Genomic DNA, 23,692 nt, shown 5'->3' on the forward strand with positions numbered 1-23,692 from the left:
CCCATAATTCTCTTAAATTCTGATCACGCAAGGCTTCGCTTTGAGGAGGACGGACTTCAAATAAACTGGTCACATGACCCCCTGCGTCATCTCCGCTAACGGGGAAATGCGACAAAACGTGTTTCCATTGGCAGTTTTTTATTGCGATATTTGGATTTTGCGTATTTCTAGGGCTAATGTAAAACAGCAATTGCCAGTTGACTTAAAATGCACGGCTACCAATGTGTCAGCACAGGAATATCACCACACAAAACCGATTTAAAACTCCACCACGCTGCACGACACAGACAGATTTACCTGGTGCTGATTATTTCCATCAGAATTCTGTGAGCTCCTTTGGCAAAGGGCTTGAATTTGACAAAGATCCGTTCTTACCAAAAAAAAAAAAAAGTTCTGAGAGAGCATGAAGTACTAGTGCAACATCATTAACGTCTTCTCATATTAGCTACTAACAATTACTTTGTCGTGATGTAGTGAAACGGTGTCATTACACTTCTGCGTGAGATGTTCCTGTCAGTTTTTTTAATCAAAAATTACATACCTGTCTGAGCGTTGCTCTTTCAAAGGCCCGAAGATTCCGGCGCTGGGAGCCTTTTTTATTCTCTTCGGCACATGGACGGGATTCTGCGACTTTTTATTTTTATTTCTTTCACATCGCCTCTATCAAATAAAGGGGAAAAGCAGGGGTGGTGTATTTCGGCTGCTCAGAGGCAATCCAGAGGTTGTTCCGTTCGCATTGTGAACTAAATGTTATCCATAGGCAACAGACATTTTATGGCTGTTACCGGTGTACGTTTCTGAGATAGATTCGATGTCACAATAGTACATCCCTTGAGCAACCACAAAAGCTTCCAGTGATGAAGGTTTATTTTTAAAACTACAGGAAAGGCTTTCTGCAGATTAATTCCAGTGTATGGTTCCCATTGTGCAAGAAACAAATTGGGCTTTACGGAATTAGTGTGTTTGCTGCATAAATCTCAAATCTATTCCTGAGACATACGATTGTGCGTAATGTGATTGGATGTTTTCCGCGCTGCCGTTGCGTGAAAAAAAGGAAGCAAACCTTCCCGAATGGATTACCGTAGAGCTGGAAGTACAGTAATGATGGCTTGGTGCTTTCTTCATTGACCCAGGTGTGTTGTCTAAATACAATATGGATGTGCAGGGCTGCCTGTGTGCTGCGGTGTGCTGGGTAGACTATTTGCTGAAGGTCATTTGGGATCATAGCATGCCATTAATAATTCCTGAAAGCATCCAACATCTCCATCTGTTCTGGTGCATCCATCGCTCCACTTCAAAGACAAAGGCAGCATCTGCAGGTTAGCGTTAAACCTGCCCCCCGGCTAAGATGTTGGAGGTGGGATTCTTTGTCGAGAGAACACATCTCTGGTCATCAGGTCCTGCTGCTCATATATTAGCAAATTAATGTATGTTTGCTCCCACAGCTTGAACCTCCTGAACACATAAGTACACAAAGGCTACTGTATTGGGACTGCGCTGTGTGTTTTTCAGCTTCCACGGCTGAATCCGCCGGTCATGTGTCGCACAATAATTCCACACCTACCCTCAAAGGCCGCTTTCCTCTCCGCGGGGATGCAATTACCACCCTCCATCAGGGGGTCCGGTCCGTCGGCTTGACACGGCGTCGCCGCGCAAATTATCAAAGCTCGTTTTAAATGAAGCATTTAATTACGTGCGTCGCGCGCGTTTGCGTTGCGTTGCGCCGCGCCGCTCGCCGAAAATAACAGGCATTCACCTGGGCGCCCCGGCAGTCGGCGCAGTAAAATCTAAACAGGTCTCAATGACAAGCCCACTTCAGATACGCGGGGAGTCCCGCGGAGAGTAAATGGATGTTTGGCAGTGGCATGTGCTGCCCGGGCCTGGTGGGCACAGTGGGCGAGGAGGCAAGTGCCTGGCTGAGTGAAAGATGGCAGTGCGCGAGGAGAGTGTGTGCACACAGCTGAGGCAGTGACAGAAAACAGTGAGACTTCTGCTCCCGCTGCTCCCCTCTTTTAGCTGCCAATGATAGATCTCCACCTTAATTTGGTTAATATCACGAGTCCAGCTCCCGCCACGGAGGAGCTATTCCGGCCGCTTTTTCACGCAGACGGAGACGATCGCGAAGACGGGATTTTAGCCCGTGTTGTAATATTTAATCATCCGCCCCGTAAATATAGACACGCGTTGAGAGAACTGCTCGCAGTTATTACTACCTGATCCTCGCATGTGGTTTGCTGATAAAGCACCTGTGCTCATGAGTAACTCCACCATCTTTCAGCCCTGGGCTCTTGTACTGTACTGTAGGCCTGACCACGGAGTCCGCTCAAATCAGCATCAGCTCCGAACTGCTTAGCCTGGCTAATTTGAATTTCACATCTCTGCTGACTCATAACCCTGTCAGGACCTTTCTTCTTTATCATGTCTGCGCCTCCAGTGGATTCTCATCAGGGGCAATAAAAATTAATTATTCAGATTAGAAACTGAGCCACAATTACTATGATTTTTGTCAAGGCTTAAAGTTGGTATCTGATTGGGATCGTACCGCAGAACCCACACTGGCGTTGAAAGCAATTATTTTGCTGTATTTATTCATGACATTTCAGCAGAAGTTAATGGCTGTGTCGGAACAGGCAGCACAGATAGCAGGAAATGATTCTGGCTGATGACACACTCTCCGAGTAGTCAGGTAAGAGCGAGTGTGGCGCTGCGCCGGCCGCGGAACTGGACAGCAGCTCAGATCAACATGATAAAGAGGGACTGATTGAGCTCCGCGCATCCACAGGAAGCTCGGCGCTGGGGTTCAAGGTTATCTGGACAAATCAGACTCCTATTTCCATTCATCCCCTCCTCAACCACCAGCCAGCTCTTCCTGGGCAAACCAGCAAATTAGCAATTCTGATGTCTGCAAGCAGGTCTAGCAAGGGAATGCCTGTGAATCCTAATGCCGTGATTAAACTTTCATATCCGTCCGGGGGAAGTGCTGCATATACAAAATAAGCAATCTCTTTTTATTTTTCAGCACTTTAAGTAAGGCTGCCGAGATGGGCAAACATAAACCCTTCAATGGGGTTAAATAGACTGGGCCAAGGGGGAGGACCCTTCAGTCAAATCACTCAAGTCTTTTCCCCGTGATTAGAACAGGTACTGACATGCTAAAGAAACTGCCTGCACCTGCATCCATCTGCGCCGCGGCCATTATTTCGCCGTATCTCAGCATCATCCTCGATGTTTGCGAATCCGCTTGGTGCCAATTAACATGTTAAATGGCAATGTTTAAGGAAATTGAACACCCGGGCAATCTTATAGAAGAGTACGTGAGGGACAGGGAACCTCAGTCCAGACAGCGGCCAGGTCTGGATGTGGCCATTATGTAAGGCGGTCTTATCAGGCTCTACCTCCTGCTGAGCCACAGCCTAGCTTCCCCCTGCTCCCCCTTTCCCAATGCTCCCAAAACATGGGCCTTCATTAGCAGGGCTAAATATCCCCGTTCTCTGCAATCTCTATCATTTCTTGCCTTGAGGCAATCCGATAATTACCTGTTCTCATTCCCCCTCCTTCTGGCCAGCAGGGAAGTGTTCTGACTTGCATTAGTTTGCATGAAATATTATCAGAATATTGCACATTTCTCCATCCTGCAGCCTCTGACACAGGAAATATGGAGTCACAGCAGCCGTGATTGACAGGTGTCTGTCTTTCATGTTCCTCTGAGAATAGCGGCTTTGTTCTGGAGCCGCGGCGAGAATTCTGATGGAGGGAGGAATGCCGTAATGTGCACAACGTCTTTGTTGCTTTGTTTAACCTCCGTTTGTCATTATTTCCCGTGTCACATTGCTCTTTGTTACCTGCAGTGTAGGTGTGAAAGAACTCAGATTTTCTGAATTTAAACTCATCAGTGACTTTTTCCCACTGAAAACCACATCAGTGTTAGAATAGACTAGTATTTCTTTGTGAAATTGCAGGGGCTTGGGGGAGAACCAGATGAGTGCAGAGCATATAATGCCTGGAAGGGGAAGACACATCTAGAGTGGTTATGGTCGGGGTTATGGTCAGAAGAATTCCATCCAGCTGCACATATTCTGTCTCATATTATTCATTCCTATAAGTATAATGTCCAGTGGCTAAGCTTTACCACTAAAGGCAAGTCAATTCTGCAGAAATCATGTATAATGGAAAATTGTCTCTGATCCTGACATAACGCCAACTAGCAAACATGACTATTTCAAACGCTGCTCTCTTTACACCATAGTATCATGCATGGTATTTACCGAGTCTCGTTTTTTATGACAGCAAACATGACAAGATTGATTGGAGCTAATTTTAAAAAAACATCTCCGAATGTAATTCATGGACGCGTGATGAAAACAAACTTGCGGTAAGCAGAGGATCCGGCAGATACAGAGTCGCTGTTGAGCTTAAGTCTATTCAGTGTCTCCCCCCGCCTCGCCGAGGGAAGCAGTGATGATTTTGGACTTTGTGACGGTCACTTTAATCTCTAATGAAGGCTCGTCCCTGGCTCCGCTCGGCTCTCTGATAGGAGAGCAGTCATAAACAGGACCGTCAGGGGGATTGCAGCGTGAGCAGTGCAAATGGCAAAGAAAACCCCAGGGACCGAGCCATGGTTGCATTATGGTCTAATTCAGATATACTGTAGCCGAGGAAAGACAGACATTCATATGAGAAAACTCCTCCACTCTGCCTTGCTAGCTCACTGTGTGACAAAATCACGCTATATACCTTTAGACTCACTTTTCCCTTTTAAAATAAACATTACCCATATTAGTCCTGGCGTATACGTTACACTGCTGCCAGGTGGTCAAAGTATCCTTCATGATGCTCAGGAGTAGAAACTCTCAGGCTCATTCCAGCTGCAAATAAACACTCAGCTTTGAAGATTGCATTACAAATTGACCATAAAATTTGCGTCGCTAATTCAGTCGTGCCGTGTTAGAGCATATGCTTCGTTCAGTTTTATAACGGCACCATACAAATGAAGACAATTTCATGTTTAACATCTAGTGCAAGATGTAAATGTGTGCTCAAATGATTCTGTGAAACTGATTACTGGTTGCTCTGTGTTCTGACACATCCTGTGCTCATGCAGCATGTGCGACAGCTGGTTAGTAATTAGAATAATCTTCTCCCTGGTAGTGATTTAGCTTTCATGACTGCAGCTTACCTCAAATTGAAAATAAATTTATAGATAAATGCCTTTGCTGTTCCAACAAATTACGCCGCTGTAACTCAAAGGAGCCAAGTTGTTTATTTTGGTAGTAAAAGAGCAATCAGAGAAAACAAACAAAGCGCTTTATGAGTGCTGTCAGATTAATAATGATGCTACCCAGCGGTGATGATACAAATGATTATTTCTCTGCAACACTCTGCCCCACATCATCATGGTAATTATAGATACTATATCATTATTATATCAACTATTCATTACAGATTATCAAGATAATTGGAGCTTGCTCCAGGACTGCCAAGTTTGCTGTGCTGTCATTAAACAGGGAATTACTGTGCAAGGAAGAAACGCGCGCGTTTTGTTATCCACAGCAAACCAGCAGCGAACCAGTGCGGTGCGTTCGCGTTCGCTCTGTAATTTTCCCCGTGTGAGCAGAAATACGCGCGTTCCACGCACGCGGGGTGCGTTCACGTAAACAGGGTTAAGATGAGGTTATACACGCGAAACGTTGTTTTTCTCCCAGCTTCTGTTGTGGTGTATCTGGGCAAATCCCACGGTGATGAGGCCTCGAATCTGTCATGGAGAAGGCATAAGCCTTTCATATGCATAGCGGAGATAAGAGGCAGCCATTTTATCAGGCGAGCTGTCGCTCGTAACGCGCTCACGTGCTGCGCGTCCCCAGGAGCGTCTCCAGAAACACGTCCCTTTAATGACGCGGCCCCGCGCTCGCCAAAAAGGGAAGTCTGGATTGTTCCGAGCTCTAACCTGACAATTATGCCAATTACACAAGGCAACAATGTTGACAAACACACTGGGAGAATTGCTTCGGTTGATTGCTGGTTGTGTTTCGAGGTCCCCCGCTGTGAACTCTTCTGTAATTTAACTAGCGTGGAGGAGAACTGCAATTGGGTTTCTAGAAAATTCCCCAAGGTTTGTGCTCTTTTGTAATGGCGCAGCGTTTGTGCCAAATGAACGGGCAGAAAATACATTTCTAGTAAATCAAGAAGACAGAGGGACAATCAGGGAGATAAATCATACCCCCCGCCAGTCACCGCTTTCTGCACTTTGCTTCGATTCATAAAGCGTGTTGTGTTTCCTGATCGGGCCGGGGCAACAAGTAGAAAGTTGTTGTGGCGGATCGTGTTGCCTCTGAGGATTAGATCCCTAATACTGACCCACACCATTAGCTGCTACTTGTGTAACCCTCAAAGAGCGCTGCCGCTGGCACCTGAGCACGAAGCTTAGCTTCCTATGAGGTGATTCAGGAGACGCTGCCAATATGGAAACATATTCACAGTGGAGCTGCTGCTCACTCGCTACATACAGCGTGACGTGTGAGTGCTTGGTTAGAATGCACAAAGGCTTCTTCAGCACATTTTTTTTTCCGGCTAGAACAGCATTGTACCGAATCAGCCTATTTGCAAAAAAAAAAAAATGTTTTGATCAAGCACGAATCCCTCGCAAGAAAAAGATGATCCCTTTTATTTTGGAACGCACAGACGTATTGATCTCTGACTGTTTATGTTACTGTTTCGAAGCCTTTGTGAAGCCTTTTGACCAGATATCTTGCCACATACTTGCCATACACCTCATAGGAACATTTAAAAAAAGAAGAAAACAGTGAAGCCGGGAACCATGTACAACAATCGAGTTGAGCTCTGGTCATGTAAGGGCAGGCGCTGAGAGCAGCTTGGGTTGTGCTTTGACTGTGGTTGGGATCTTGAGTTACCCTAAAGCTGAAATCGGAACCGGTCAGTGCGTAGTGTAACTGCACAACAACGCAGGCAGTTCACTGCGCTGGCAGGGGTCAGAGCGAAGGGAGCGGAGCTCGGTCCACACATGTCCCTCTCGCTTCTCTTACGTAACGTGACGTTGAGCCGGAGTTAGCAAACATTAGAGGTCAGCTGGTTATTGGGACAGTGGAATTATTTATAGTAGAAAAATGAGATGGCTGCGCGAGGCAAACATTGGCTCTGTTCCTGTTATTTGTTATGTGTTAAAATAAATATTTTTTTGGCAGCTTTGTAATTGATTTAGTCCCAAAAAAAAAAAAAAAAAGGTAGAATCAGCTATTGCCTGTATCCTGTCCTTTGTTCCACGGATCTCTTTGTGCCTTTAGGACATTACGTTTTCCTGTCACATTATCATGTGTAACTAGTGCTGCTCGTTAGAAACACTGAAAGTGTGTTGCCTTGCGCCCACGTTTGATGAGACTAGTGAATCCATTCGTGCCGGCCAAACCGCTGACACCAGTGTGCAGTCCGCGGCCAGTTCTTTGATTAAGAACAGTTTCAAATTGCTTCATGTAACTCGCCCTTTGCATTAGTTCAACAATGCCGCTGTTCTCCCGTTTAGCGGCTAAGAGAGCCGTGGCATTTTGTCTTGTCAGAGTGAAACACCCAAATGAAATAAAAGCTGCGAAGATAAAGCACCGCATTTTTTTTTTTTTTTTTTAAACCCGGTGACTCACCTTCCTAAGTGCAGACTGAATAATGTAGGAACAATTTTTTTCAGGGTATAGTAGATTCGAAACATGATGTTGCTCTAGCCCGCCGCACAATGGGATTTAATCAGCGAGGAAAGTGATAAAAGGACGTCATACGGTCCAATTAAAACAAGAAAAAAAGTCTAACTTGCCTCCCTGAACTTTTCTGGGATGTTTTCACGGCATCATAATTATTGACACCGCGTGTGAAACCCAAATTTAGATTGCCGTTGGAAGTCTCCATCTTAATTCAGTCTTCTGGTTTTGATAAAAGAAAAAGGCAGTGTCAATCAGGTGAACTAATGGGAACGTGCATTTTGTAATTCCCTCAAAGGGAATGGTAAATTGAAAAGAGTTTGCAACCTTTTAACACACTCACACACACCGGCGCTGACAGTCAAGCTCCATTATCTGACAGCTGGAGAGGTTAAAAATAACTGTGCTTGCAGCAAATTAGACGTATCATTTGGCTTCTAAGTGAGAGATGAATCTTTGTGTGGATGCTCCTGCCATGCCGTGACACAGGGGCAATATATCAGCCTGTGTTTGCCTGTCTTTCTCATAAACTCCAAATGGAATTGTAAACAGATGAAGCAATTTTACACCAAATGTATTCTCTCCGAGTCGCTCCTATGCCACAGTGAGAAGCCCAGCCACCACAGATATATACATTACTGTCCCGTGCACTCTCAAGCCAAAGTATATAAATCATAATTTGGCTGCCTGCAGGGTTATTGCTATCGCTCAAAGCCAGTCCTCAAAGTGTTTTATATGTTGCTTTGCTATCTGATGATAAATCTGATGTTATTGCACATATGTGGGGAGGACTCCTTTTTTTTATTTTTTTATTTTTTTGTTAAGATCCCGCCGCCTGTTATTTCCCAGCTCAAAGACACAGGCAGATTTTTGCACGTGCTCCATAGTAGGCAGGCGCATACATAAAACATGCAAACACACGCAGATGAGCTGTATGAATCTCAATTCTGCTTGTCACTGTCAAGTTTTTCCGTGTCATTCAATAGCACTTTGCCCCCCCTGTGCATGCATTCTAAGTCAGGTGTCAGAAGGCTGAGGTGTCGGTTCCCCTTTAAGACGGTAAAATAAGTGTAACTGTGGGATCCTTGTTACTGTAAGGTAAGTAAAGAGATTTCCATGCGAGGCTTAGGTGACGGCGGAGGTGTATCGTTCCCTCTAAATACCTAACAACATCATTGTTAATTCATACCTATTTAATCACTTACTAGAGTAAGTGCGGGAAGGATGAGCTTTGTGTCATGTTGTCTCACAGGGTAATCTCTTGCGTTTCCTTGCTTAAGAGTCGAGCTATAAATTCGTCACGGACCGTCTATAGCCGCGTTCAACTTTTAAGTTTGAAATCTGCATTTTCACCGAGCACAGTGCGTCCCCGGCTCCGCCTGCTCGACGTGATTTATCTCCTCCCGCTTAACTGGCAGGTATTGATGTGATACAAGGATAAATACAGTAGATTGATGGAATTAAAGCGCATCCTATTGTTCCCATGCTGTGCATCACTGACACATGAGACTCATGTCTCTCATTAAAGAAAGTAAATGCTCCAGGCATCCTCTCTGCAAAAGCATCAAGTTTGTGCGTGAGTGTGTGTGTGTGTGTTTGCGCGCGCCCATGTGTGTGTGTGGGGGGAAGCTATCTCAGTTATTTTCGCTCTCTATAATCTCTCCCTACATGCACAATGGATTTAGCATAGCCTTGAATGGGCGAGGAAACAAATTGCAGTGGACTCCGAGCAGCATTCACCCTGCTGACAGACTCCTGGACATGTGATTACATAAAAAAAAAAAAAAAAGGGCAAAACAATTGATTATTTAATTAGCCTTACAGCCTTGCTTGTGGGAAGCAACAAAGCCATGCTGCTTGTGGCCGAGCTCAGTTGCTGAAACATCTCTGTCTTACACCCCTGGGCAATCCCCACCCCCCAAAAAAAAAATCCCTATATGATGCATCTAAGCCACTACAGAAATCTAATCTTAACTATGCAAAAAAAAAGAGGGAGCGGAAGAGAGAGTGCTTTCTCGACTTTACGTGCGCGGCAGCCTCTTGGCTCTTCATCTAAATTTTAGGGAGCTAGTGTTAACTCTATATTTGGATTCCACTGGAATGGATTAAGGATTCTTTACTGCAAACCCACGGGATTCTCAGAGACATAAAAGAGGAGACTGTTTGCATCCATGCTATACAAATAATTGCAGGTTTCAAATAGAGTGTAATTTCAAGCACCAGCTATATGGGAGAGTGTGGGCTTTGATGTACAAATCCACAATTCATGGGGGATTAGCACCCCAAAGGTTAGCAGTTGCTAATTACAGGAGATTGGTTATACATATCTAACAAGGCAAGAAGACAGCCTTAATAAATGTGAGGATTCATCAAGAACAAGGATAAGCGGCTGTGATAAGCGGACACGTATTTGAATCACCGTGGACTGATACCCTTTAATGCCCTTCTTCGCACGCAGCGAGAGGGGACTGCTCTGTTGTCTTAACAAACAGCTACCTTGTGCGATGTGAGATTTTCAAGATGCATTTGTGAACGCGGATTTGTGCAATCATATAAATTAACCTCTCAGATATTCTTCCGGTGGCTCTTACCGCAGCAGTTTCTTTTTTACTGTATTTCGCTCGCAGCGTTCAGTGCCGCATTACCATAATCCTTGGTTCCCTTCCACATTCCACCACTGGCTAAATGAATCTATTATTTTCGCCTGGAGCCAAAAAGATGCAACAAAATGCAACGCATTGAAGGAAATGAAACTTGTGATAAGCCACCCATTTTCTCTATAATAGCCTGTCTACAACAGACTTTTTACCCAGAGTTGGAAGTATCACTGCACTTGACCTTTAATAATCTAGAGTGTTGTAAGCTTAAAAGGAGGTTTCAGCCTAAACTAAAGAAAGGAAGGAAGGGGGGGGGGGGCATAATTCAATTCGGCACAGCGCATTTAGTCAGGCTCTGGCTCACTGGTCCTGTGTGGTGTTGATTCCCCTGACTGACGATGGCGGACCTGGCCAGTGTGGCCTCCTGTTTTCATACGGCCCTAAATTAAACATGTCCGAACCAAGGCGGGCACTTGCTCCGCCGCGGGAAATGCTTTTTCATCTCCTAATGAATGTGCCTGAGGGGGTCCCACAGGGGGCTCCACTTCACCCCTCATTAGTCCGGGTGCTGCCTCTGCCTTCATGTCGAGGAGCAACCTCCTGGAGAGGGGCCTCCCACTTTATCTCGGCGTCCCACGCTCTCCTGCCCCTGGACCATTGGACTGCGCTGCCCTTCTCCTCTTTTCCCTTTCACTCTCCGTCTCTCCCCGTCCTCGCTGCTTCCCCTCTCATCACAAAGAATCTCATCTTATGGCTGCAGACCTGGGATGACGGGAATGAGAGGATGGTCAATGCTCCTAATGTCATTTTAATGGCCCTTTATGCTCCGCTGTGTGATTTATTTCTGTATACACACTTCTAATGTCCTCCTAGAAGTCCACTTGACCGCCATTTCCAGAGTAAGTCAAACATACTATTGTTTCCGACCTAATAACGTGGAGTGGGACTAATGAAAACTCCACCGAGAGCTTCGCTTTCTTCTTGCCTTGTTGCCTTCATCATTTTTCTCAGGCAGACGCGATCATTATGTCAGGCGCTGAGGACAAGACACGCTGCGCTGTGGCCTTGATTAGCGGCAACAAGTAACAAGTGAAGAGCGTTGAGAACTGCGGAGGAGCCGTATCCTGCGCCAAGCTCAAAAGCTCCCTCCCAGCGCAGCCCCGCATACGCTCCCTCGCACGCGGAAAACACCGGCAGCTCCCCGTCATTAACGAAGCGACAAAACGCCGACGATTCCTGCCTGTTTTGAGGCGGCAGAAAGGGAAGAAGGATATACTGTCAGCTGACTCCGAGAGCCTTGGCGTGGCGGCAGAGCAGGGGCTGAAGAGCTGATTGTTATTCCGGGGGCTTTTGGGATGTGTTTATGCAATCATTAATCTTGGCACTTGTTTATTTGCCTGGGATTAGAAGCACGGCAGCACATTCAGGAAAAGCCGGTTCACCGAAAGGTAGCAGAGGAGCGCTCGGGCCTTCCATTGTAAGCAAAGTGTGCAAGGAGGGAAGCATGCTTTGCGCATGGCTGCTTAATCCTGCCATGTTAAACAAAACCAGGCCAGTGTTTGTAGGACTATGAAAACAGCAGTGCAGGGGGAATGTGCCTCACACGCTGTAAGCAGTCTGTGAACTCTGTGTGGCAGTAGATACTCCTCGTTCACCCCTGTCGTCTAGGAATGCCTTTCATACGGTCTGCCACGACCCGAGGAAACCAGGACGACAGCGGGGGCTGATGGACGGCTCCTCCGCAGAGGTTATTGAAGATTTGCGGTGCACCGTATAGATTCTTGGAAACCGTTTTTCTTCCAAATATGAGCTCTTTGAATTTAAGCTAAATTTCGAAGCTAGTTGAAATGGCTCCTTTTTTTTTTTTTTTAATCATCTTGCGGTTTTCAAAAAGATTTCTTGAGGTCTCAGCTAGAAAGAGAATAATGAAGAAGTAATCATCAACATTATTGGGAAAAAAAAGGAGTGTTTACACACCGCACAGAAAACACGAGCAGGAGCGAGTACATAATGCATGACATGAACATGTAATTTTCCCATCAAATATTGTATAACATGATGCGGTCTGGGATGAGGACCACTAATAAAGTGACATAACAGAGTGCTGACTCTTTGGCGAATCATTTACATTGGATCATTTGCTCTGATACTGACTGAAGTGAAATGGAAGAAAACATTGATTATTTTTTAAATGCCTCACAAATTCCAAGTAAATATTTTACATGTCTGCATTAATTCCAGTGGAGTCATTTTTGCACATTTAGCTGCGCCGAAGATCCGTGATGAACGACTGAAGCGCTCACAGTCGCTTATTAAGACACTAATACTCGAGTGAATTGTGTATGGATTAGATAATGGCTCTGTCTCACTCTAATTTTCTCTCCGCACACGGAATAGAGCACCGGAAAATCTTTGAAGGCCACATAGCGGCGCAGTGTGTGTGTGTGTGTGCGTGTGTGTCTGTACGAACATAGAATAGAAGAAAACAAACGTGATCCAGGTGGTAAAGGAGGAGAAGGAGGGAGGGAGGGAGCCCGGTGAGGCACGCACTTTGAGAAAGCTCTTCTTCTGGGGCCCCATGACACCGGTGATCTGTAGAAAGGTTGGGTGCCTCTAGTTTCAGCTCTATCAAGCTCTGGATCTTTGAGCAGCAGGATTCAGTATCCCAGCTAATGTAACAAGGCTCATTTGTCTCAATCACACGTCCCTGGAAGTATCGGCTGGCCATTGATGTCATTCATCTTCCCTGTCCTTGCCTGCTCTTTTACAGCTGATGAAAACCCAAGACCTTCAAGCAGAATGGCAGAGGCAGTGCTCATCAGCCCTGCTGTAAAAAAAAAAAAAAAAAGAAAAAAAAAGTGAATAACGGTGGTGCTGTGCAGAGCCTTCCTTGTTAAAACCAGAATAACGTTCCAGGTTTAATGGTAGACAAACTTGAGCGTGTTTTGGCAACTGACTGTTTGATTTGGAGATTTACTTTGACAATTGTTTAGCACCTTGTCACAAGACGGTGAGAGCGTCGACTTTTATCTTGGCTCTTCATTTTCTGTCTTTTTTGTCCACTGCTGGAGTCGGTACGCGGCGGCAGCAGCAGCAGCAGCAGCTGACAGATTTAACAGTCTATTTGGAACAGATGGTATTAATATAATAATTTTTGGATATTAAGAAATGTATGTACACTTTTTTTCTCGAGTCGTGACGACAGAAGTAAAATATATTCCGCCTTATTAGGCCGTGTGCCTGTAAAGTGGAATATATTTTTTGGGGGGGAATAATTAATAATTCCCTATTATTATATTACGATTTGCCGAGGTGTCGCGCCTCAGCGTTGACGCGCTGCGTCGCGGCTCGTTTCAGCTGACGTCAGCTCCGGTGGAAATAGTGAGTTGCGCCCCAACTGGAGGCTTACGCTGAGCTTCCCTCTTCGGTGGAGCAAATCAAGATCATGATTACTATCTGGCTCGTGCAGCTTGCCTCCGTTGTCTGGAAACATGTTTTCCTAAGGAGACCACAGAGGGACAATTACTGTCAGCTGAACTATTCAGCCTGCTCTGCATGTGTGTTCTGGCTGCGTGCCTCTGACCCACTGACCCTGAGCAGCAGCATGAGATGGGACCTCCAGCCTCCCTCCCCTCCTCCCCCCCTACACCCTCCCTCCCCAATATTCAGCGTAAGCGCGGTGATCAAATATGCACTATGCAAATGTCTAAATTACACACGTAAAAAAAAAAAAAATGCTCCGTTGTCCCTTTGGCGAAAAAGTCCATGCGAGAAGTTTTGATTTCTTTGTGCGGAACAGCAGAGCGGCCGCATTCGAAAACCCACAGCAGAATCCAGTTGTCTTAGAGAAATGCATACTAATACAGCAATTATAGCGGGAAGGAAGTTGTACAGTGTGGCAGTAGCAAATTCCCTGGTGCAATGGAACAAGGCTCTTTGTTGTTATGTAAAGGTTTCTGCGTGTAATTGCGGTGGATGTTTTTTTGAAGGATTCATTATTTATTTTTTCCCGGAGTTTTTCTGAAGGGGCCTGCTAAGGCTGCCGTCCCTGCAGGGAGATACGGGGGTCTGAGAAGGTGCTTAACCGAGGCGCCGTGCCGCAGTTGAGCCTTTAACCGTTGCCCACTTGGTTCGAGTGGTCGGACACTGCAGGCTCAGAGGCATCACATGATCCTCGGCTAAATCTTAGAATTCAAACCGGCAGCTCCTGCGCCAGTCAATCAGTCGGCCCTGTGTGATTTCAGCCTCAGTGGTTTGGAGTTTTGTTGCATCCCAATGCCTTGGCGCGCAGTGTGCGAGTTGAGCATGCACAACCGACTCGAACTTCTGGTGCTAAAGCTTCTATTTACATTCAAAGCAGCAGCTGCAGCATATTTTGCAAAAGGCCCAAATCAAATGATCTAAATATTAAGTCGAAGCGTTGTAAATATTTGCAATATTTTTTATTTTTTTGCAATATTCATCTCTCATGGCGCCGTATGACTAACCAGGGGATGGTAGAATGCGTAAGTGAGTGCTGTCTACAGATTGTGAGGATTTTTCCCAGGTGCACGCCGAGAGCTCCGCGCGCACGGAAGGGAAGGGGGGCGTGCCCTCCGGTCCCCGGCACCCAGGCACAACTTCGCTTGTCACTTCCACGGACGGGGAGGGGATAGGTGGGGGAAGATGGATAGAGGGAGGTAAAGAGTGATGGGGAGAGATGGTTTTGAGCTCAGGTGGGGTAGACAGGGGAGGGAAGAGGAGCGCCGCACACATGCTACCCTTCATGGTGCTCGTCTGCTCGGTAAACCCGGGCTTTTGTTGTTTCCCCCAGAGTGCAAGAAAGCAGACTCCCAGTCAGGAAGCTCGTCAATCTTTGCCACAACAGCACATAAATTAGTGCCCAAATTACTGTTACGCCGCTGGAGAAAGAGACATGGAGAGAGACGTCTTGCGCTGTGGTTTGGGAATACATCTTCCCCTCTCTCCAGCTCCCACCCACCCCCCCCTCATAGAAGGTGTCAGAATGCACTTCAATAAAACAGTCAAGTAAATACAGGGAGAGACATGAAGAGAGAAGCACTGCTGTGTTGTACAGGCATCTGGAGTTGGGCAGTGTTGAAATATTAATAGGCCTCACACACAAACAAACACAGAGATGTACGCATGAGTTCATCCAAAAAGCAGCCCAGGGCGATGGTCCAGACCTGAGCTATAGCAGAGTCACTGCACTGTTATGGAGGAATAATAGGGGGAAGGCTTAAAGAGCCCCATTTTTTTTTTCCTTTTCCTCTTTTTTTTTTTTGTAAACGGAAATATCTCTTCAAATGTAGTCGGTCTCTAGTGAAGGGGGATCACAGCTTAGGCAGCTAAATGATTCGAGGGGAATTAGCAGAGCTCAGCATAGAGACATCAAAATGTGTCAATTATGTCTCCTCCTTCGTCTAATCCGTTTGGTCCGAATATTTTTTATTTTATTTTTTTTGACGACGACATCGGAGCATCTGTAGGTTGAGCGGAAGCCGTTTCTAAAGAGTCGATACAGATGTGCGTGTTTACACCACGCCGCGCGCTTTCTTTGCGCCACATCGCAGTAAATACCATTAGAAGAGCTCTGTGATAACACACCAGCGGCCCCCAGATCCCTAAACAAATAACACATTTCTGCTATTCACGCTGGTGTCCTTTACCGCTGACATTCAAATAACCTTTCTTCTGCTGCATAAATGGGAATAAAAAAAAAAAATTAAAAAAAGTATTGTGTTGTGTGACTTCACATGACAGCGGAGCCCCGGCAGATGAAAAAAGAGGCAGAGTTGTGATTCCATCTCTTGTTAGGCTGTCGTCTCTCTACAGCTCGATCTGACTGTTCCGGGGTATCTGTTTAGAGAGGACTCTGTTTATCAGCCGACAGCCGATCTCCACTGCCAAATGGGAAGTTTCGCGGCGAAGAATAAATAGATGCACATAATGATGGAGGAGCGTTGTTTAGCGCTCATTTGCCAGACAGTTCGGTGCCTCGGGCCGTTTGTGTGTTGACCATGTGTACGGGCTCTGTCGGCCCTCAAAAGGAAATATGCTCTGCGCGGCTCTCCCGGGAGCGCGCACGTGATCCTCATAAGCTTTTGTTGTGTTGCAAAATATTTCAGAGGAAGAACATCTTAACGCGGTTAGCTTGATGGGAGGAAAAAAAAAAAAAAAATGTTAATCTGCTCACAGTGCTGTGCCCTGTCCAGTTCCTTACATAATCTCTGACATGAGCCCACTGGCTTGCGTCACTCTGTCATTGACAGCTGCCAACGCAACACGGCTGACACAAACATACAGTACACACACACACACACACACACACTCATGCACAGTGGAGCCAATGTGGTGGCGGCGGCAGTGGTGGTGGTGGTGTTGTTATTTTCGACACTTATTCGCATGCTTCCTCTCAGAATTATGTGCATTGTAAATGAGGCGACGCTTGCGTATGTACAGAACAACGCGGAGGGGCTCATTTGCGCATCCATCGTGATTCCGATTTAATGGTCCAATCGAGTAATGGGTTAAGCTCTCGGGCATTATGACGGTGGCCGGGGCATTGGTCTGTAATGTAAGGGATAATCTTAATCCTTGAACGTTATGTCAGTAGTCCAAGGGTTCAGTGGGAACAGCCAGGAGATTTTGACTGGTGATTTTCCACGTTTGCACAAGCGCGAGTGGCGTTTCCAGCGCCGTTTTATTTCGTGCACGTTACCCGCGTTGCCCCTGTTGAACGATGTAGAAGAGAATTACCTGGACCTAAATGAAAGATTTGTTTGTATCTGACAAGATTGCAGCCCACCACGGCATTTTTTTCAGGATATCTCTCCGCTTCGCCGTTTTATAATGTCTTTGGGATTCTTTATATCTTTGAATGAAGCTACAATATATTTGCGCTGCGTAGGGGGATTTTGTTTTGTCTGGCGGTGTCTGCCTATTCACTGCTTATGATAGAATAAAGTATGACAGAGCCTCCGTAAGCTGTTAGCGTGCAATTGGCAAATTGTTCTGGGATGCTCACATTTGACTGCTGTTTCCCTGCTCTTTCATAATGTAGTGTACTGTCTTAGCGGCGTGTTGATCTCACGGCTGCGGAGAAGACAGTGAAGGGCACCGGGTGAACATGCGGAGGCCTCGCTGCCCCATTGTACACGCGCTCTGAGTGACACGTCATCCCCTCAAAGGGCCTGCTGGTGTTGTGAATCAGTGTCCTTGAACTGCTCAGCCACAGACAGACAAAGAGCAAGCTTTAACATTCTGTTTGACCGTCTTTTCTCTCCGCCATGCCCGTTATCCGAGAAGCGACCAACCCACGCCGGGGCTGCAGTGCTGCGTACGCGGAAATCGGTCCTGATCCGCTGTCCGACCCTCGTGGTCATGTCCCCGGCGTGATTGTGCCGCGGTGTGATTTAAACATAATCTCGGCGTCTCAGCAGGTGTCTTTGAAGTGGCCCCGCGTGCGGAGGCCATCTCGCAGTGCTGTGAGGAGCGGCAGGCTGCTGGGATGGGCTTTAGCATGGCTGCCTGTCTGACTGTGCCTGGCTTTGATGTCGTAAACAGAGCAGGCAGGGCTGGCTGGCAGGAGAGCGGGAAGGCAGGGAAGGCAGGGGAGGCAGGGAAGGGAGGCAGGCGGGCAGGCAGGCAGGCGCGGTGAATGGGATCAGTGGCACTGCGCTGGTCAAGCTCAAGCAAGCCAGCAGCTGCCTGTTTCACACCAAGAGGCAGTTAACACCACAGCTCCTGTCAATAGATATTGACTGCCAGATTGGGAGTACTTATAAGTGTGGGCCTTTTTGTTTGATTGAGTCCCCTGTGTGAATTCAGTTTAAATCATCCTCAGTGTCTGAAGTGTAGCTTCGGGGGGCCCGCGGCCAGTCACTCAAAAGGACAAATATTGACCGATGGTTTAGGTTACTCCGTTGTGTCCTTGCTCGCTATTTATTCTCCTTGACCCCCCCCCCCCTCATTTTGAACGCAGCTCATCCTGGTGTGGAAATAGCTATATGTTCGGAGTAATTTCTTTTCTCGTACAAGAAACTGAGGAGCCTGCCTCAGCTGGTCCAGAGACAAACCCTTTTTACTGTTGAGTGCACTGAACATCCAGGGGCTTGTGCAGCAGTTAGAGTGAGAGTGTTAGCTGCTGAGACTGTGTGCACTCAGGGCCTTCCTGCTGCAGATAGGGGCTTTGTGAGGCATGCTTGTGTGAATGTATGCCCTGCTCAGCCTGGCACCCCTGCGTCTATACTCCCACTGCTTTCACCTGATGTGGCACAGCCTCTGTCAGGCCTGAGCGAGCGCCCAGCCAGCTCCGCTTCTTCAGGAGAGATGAAGGCATCTCGGAGCTATGCTGTGGGGGTGGGGGAAGCTAGCAGCAGCCTAAGCCTGGAGCTATCAGAGGCTGGAGCTCAGAGCCAAAAGCCTGTGGGCTGGATGGGGTGGGTGGAAGCTTGGCTTAACTTGGTAAGACAACCGTAGGCACAGCCCTGCACTGCCACCCAATGGCCGGGGCCCGTCACTGCAAGCTCCAGTGCGCCATAACTCCAGCTAGTCATAATTACAGCACGCTTCACTTGTTGTGAGTGCATGTCAGAACAAATTACGTAAGTAATGAGGCTGAAAATGCTAAAGGAGTTGAAACACACTGCACTGCTAATACTCATGCAGGGAGAACACAAAAACAAACAATAGAGTGCACTCATACAGAGACAGACCTAAGTGAAATAACAAGCAACTGTGCACAGTAAGGAAAAGATTAATTATAAATTAACCCTCTCTGTTAGGTTGTCAAAGCCCGCCTCCTGCCTGGATTTCCCTCTAATCCGGGCCGGCGAGGTGCATTGCCCTCCATTGTATGTGAGGATCGCAAATCGCAGGAGGTGTTGTCTGGAGGAGAATTAATTGTGCATGTTCCACCTCTCCCTTTTGTTCATTTTGCTAAAATGCAGGCTAATTCCAAGTAAACATGGCTGGTCTTGTTGACTCCAGCAGCGCGAGGAGAACAGACAGATTCTTGAATGAATAGAGTGCGGCTCCCGGGTTAGTGGATTAGAGGCTCTGTGTTAAGGGCCTCTCCCGGGCCTGCCTCGGGGACAAGGACATTATCCACATGACACGTTGCAGACTCCTAGGCAGCTGATTAAAATGGGCCGTGATCTCTGGATTGAACCCCAACAAAACCACTTTTGATGTGATCAAGCTAGTTTAAAGAGGTCGGTTGTTAAGGTGTACAGGGGGTATTTGAAGCGTCTTGTCTTTGGAAGAGACCCGAGGCATTAAAGTAGACGGTTAGGCCTGTAAGAGGCTGATGTAATGCTCCGACACTGTGAAAGAACCACCGCTTTTTTTTTTTTGTTTTTTTTTTTTTAATTCTTGTCATTTTTATTGCATCCCGTTAAGGCAAAATTATAATATTCTTCCCGTAATTGGGATGAGATTGTGTTGCAACAGCCCCCTCGTGCTCTGATTGGTCGGCCGCACGGTCGGTTGGAAAAAACCATTACGTTGTGAGAAAATATCCCGCGGTGATCTTTCCTCGATTTAGATCAGATAGCGGCGTTTGTCTGGCGCTGTAGTGCACTGTTGGGATGGCGGGGACTGAGATGCCGGAGATGTGGAGGAGGGCTGTGAGATAGTAATCTCTGGAGGGGCACGGGGTGGGGGTGGAGGTAGGGGAGGGATGCAGCATCAGTGGCTGCAGTGATAAAGCTGAGAGCGGTGGGACGAGCTGGGAGTTCTGTGTCTCTGAAGTCTGTGTGTTCTGTCTGTTCTGTTGTGTTGCCCCGTGGTCTGCTCCCGAAGAGAAGGCCAACGATGGATGGGGCCTGTCCTCTCGGTGCTTTTGTCCTCTATGGTGGGTGAATCACAGGCCTGTCAACAGCACAACACCACAGCCGAGGCGCAACTTAACGCATTTTTTTCTGTAGCGTACACAGAGGTCCACACACAGTCAGTGGCTCTGCTCTATCCAGCGCAGCGGGCATGTTATGATTCTTTGTGGCCACGGTGGATTTACTCCTGGGGTTTTTCTGGTTTTGAAATTTAAGAGGCTTCATGAAGTCAAGTTTTCCAACAGGGAATACACGTCCTCGTGTGGGTAAATGAGCCTTTGTCATTGCACAAGGTTAGCATTAGAACATCGCTGTAGTATATTAGGGTTTGTGGTTTCTCTTATGTAAGTTGTCTTTAGGAAGCAAAATGACTCTGTGTTTACATTGGCTGCTTTTGGGGACTTAAAATGGCCTCCTTCCCCTCACACACACACACACACACACCCACGCACACACTCACAACTCTGTAAATATTCAGCTAATGCTCTGTGGAAGTGAGGATTCAAAAGCCACCGGATGAGATGTTTTTAGAAGCACAGTGCTCTTTCATGTACCAACATGGATCCATGGTGAGGGTGCTGTACAGTGACTTGTGACAGCAAAATGTTGATTTTTTTTATTTTTTTTCCCCCTTTCGTTTCCCTTTCTTCTCTGCAGCTCAAATCGAAATAATTCCCTGCAAGATCTGTGGAGACAAATCATCAGGCATCCATTACGGCGTGATAACATGTGAAGGCTGTAAGGTAAGCGTCAACAGACCGAACCCCGTTTGTGTGATGGGAGGCAGCGCTGTGCGACGGCGTGCATGCGAGGGACAGAGGAGCCGAGAAGAGGATTGACGCAGAGGGTGGGGTGGTAGGGGGGAACTGAGGAAGAAAGTTGCTTGCCAGGAAGAACCGTTTGAAAATGTTGCTGAAGTCTTACGATGATTTGGAAGTTTAAACATACAGAGTGTGATCATTAAAGTGGTCAAGCACCACAGAGGACATCACAGAAAACCACAATTAGTAGGACAAAGTCATTCCTCTGCCTTGGTCTGCTTTTCCTACCCAGGGACATGTCTTTTTTTTCTTTTTTTTTTGGCTGTTTTTGCTTCTGCTGCAGCTTGCTGTTCTTGAAATAAAATGATCAAAAGAAAAGTGCTTTGAATTATAGCAGATTGTTGGCTGTTTGCTACAGTGCGTTGCTTCTATTGAAGCCACCTTTTGTACTGTTTCAAATGCACCAGCCATTCACAGTGAGGAGAATTTTGTGCTTAGAGTGTATTCTTGTCCCCATGCTTGTCACTAGGCACATCATTAGCATTCCTCAGCCAGCCTGCACCTTTGCTGTTTGCTCCTGTGTGTGTGTGTGTGAGAGAGAGAGAGAGTGTGTGTGTGTGAGAGAGAGAGAGAGAGAGAGAGCTTCCTTTCAGCTGTTCTTCTCCTCTCCCTCACACAGGAGCTGGAAGGGACAAAACACTAAAGAATAAACTGCTGAAATCTATCTTTAATGATTGCTAATTAGTCCAGGCAGAGAGGCCTTTAATGATATGTGCGAGTACAAAAGTTTGGACCATAAATCATAGCATTATTAAAGAGTGCTGCTTGTCACTGGCAGTTTTAGTCTGTTTCCATAATGGCTTCCATTATAAAGCAACTTGGCAGCTGTCAGCTGTTTTCTTGTAATTAAACAGCCAATGAGCAGCTAATTAAGACATATGTGTATGGAGCGGTAGAGTGGGGCATGTTAATGATGTGCTGGAATCAATTCATTAAGTCAAAGGATGAGGAATCCAGTCGGTGTGCATTCGCAGTCCTTAAGCAGTGCACATGCCTGTGCGGCGTTAATCAACACTAATAACCTCACTGAAGAAAAATACCATCCAATGTTATCATTCCTACCCAAACACATCATCCACATGCTGAAACTCCCTCTTTAAATGCCAGATGTTACCACCAGGAAAACACTATTGTGTATCAGTTTGGCTGGGGAAAAATAAAAGTATCTCCAGTAGGAGTGCTTCAGTAACCGATACACTTTGTCTGCGCTTAAACGCAATGAAGACGTGAGCGGATCCTCCAGCCCCAGAAAACGTTTCTACCTGCAGGCGTTCTTGCCGTAACCCAAGGGTGGTCCCGTCTTTTCCTGTGCAGGGCTTCTTCAGGAGGAGTCAGCAGAGCAATGCAGCCTACTCCTGCCCCCGTCAGAAGAACTGCTTGATCGACCGCACCAGCCGCAACCGCTGCCAGCACTGCCGGCTGCAGAAGTGCCTGGCAGTGGGCATGTCACGAGATGGTAAGTTCTTTGTGGAAGAGGAGAAAACAGGTGGGCAGGTGCAGCGGGGCGACACGGAGGGTGGTAAGGGGTGGCGAGGTTCCTGTGGACACTGACCTCCCTGCATAGGCGGGCAAGGGAGCAAAGAATTTCACCCATGGCGAGCAAAATACTGAAAAAGCAAAATTGATTGAAAAGTGATTGATACGGCTCATTCAGTACGTTTACGTTTACATGCATTTGAAAAAATTATTGCCTTAATCCAACTCTTACTGAAGAACTTGGTCATGGAAACGCATTTAATATGAGAGTTCTCCTTATCCGACTAAGACACCCAGATGATGTGACTGGAAATTGATTTTCTCCAGCATGTATACGCCTTAATCGGAGTTAAACTAGACAACATGTGTGCTATGCTGGTGTATGATCCCGGAACAAAAACATCCAAAAAAGCTAGTCACAGAAGAAGAAGAAGGTAAACAGAGAGAAAAACCACCTGAGGGATAGCGTGCATCTTACATGCACCTTAAGTAGTGCACACATTACGTACAAGATTAAAAATCTGTACTTTTTTTCATTCTTTCTGTTGTTTGAAATGCCGATCTGCATGAACGACTCTAGTTCATAGGTCTTCAACAGGGGGTCAGTCGAGGTACTGCAGGGGGGTTGCAAAATCTTTGGTTGATTAGACATTTTTATATGTTTTTTTTTTATTGTCCCCCACAATTCTAAGTTTCTTTAAATACACATTAACATAAATCCAACATATTTTAGTAAAGGGACTGAATGCAAAATGATGACAATAATGTATATTTATAAATAGCACTAGGTCGAGTTTAATATGGAACACATATAGTAGGTAGGGGCTGCTTCATCTCTCCATCAGTCTGGGGGTCCTTGGTCTTAAAAACATTGAAGATCCCTGGTCTAGTTTGTTATATGACAACCGGAAAAGGGGCTGTATTAACCTGCTGAAAAGACACATATCGCCACCTAGTTTGGAGGAGGAGGACATGTTCCTGTCAGTTATTGGATTTTCTCTGTTGCATGTAAACTGGGACAAGTACCACATTCAGTAAGTCAAATTTTGACTGACTGTTTATTACAAACATACACATTTTGTGACTAATTCACCTACACGATTTATTTAGTGGAGAGGCAAAGAAACCCCATAAAAAGGCAGACTTGAACGCATGGTAAGATGTCAGTCTGTGTTCACTGTCTGCCAGTAGCAGTGCTTTGTCTGTGGGCCTAATTTGTTGCTGTGATAGAAACTAGGTGTGATGAAATAGGACGTTGTTAGAGG

The 23,692-nt window shown here is 46.4% G+C and overlaps 1 protein-coding gene across 3 annotated transcripts in view; it reads left to right on the top strand.

Moving 5' to 3' along the window:
- Window positions 1-23,692, top strand: part of roraa (RAR-related orphan receptor A, paralog a) — a 172,645-nt gene that overhangs the window by 136,812 nt on the left and 12,141 nt on the right. For all 3 annotated transcript variants that reach the window (XM_047595795.1, XM_047595796.1, XM_047595797.1), the window contains 2 exons: window positions 20,788-20,873; window positions 22,266-22,407. In XM_047595795.1, the coding sequence (XP_047451751.1) occupies window positions 20,788-20,873; window positions 22,266-22,407 (228 nt within the window). The remainder of the gene's footprint in view (window positions 1-20,787; window positions 20,874-22,265; window positions 22,408-23,692) is intronic.

Source organism: Mugil cephalus, chromosome 10 (genome assembly GCF_022458985.1).
Source record: "Mugil cephalus isolate CIBA_MC_2020 chromosome 10, CIBA_Mcephalus_1.1, whole genome shotgun sequence".
Lineage (NCBI taxonomy): Eukaryota > Metazoa > Chordata > Actinopteri > Mugiliformes > Mugilidae > Mugil > Mugil cephalus.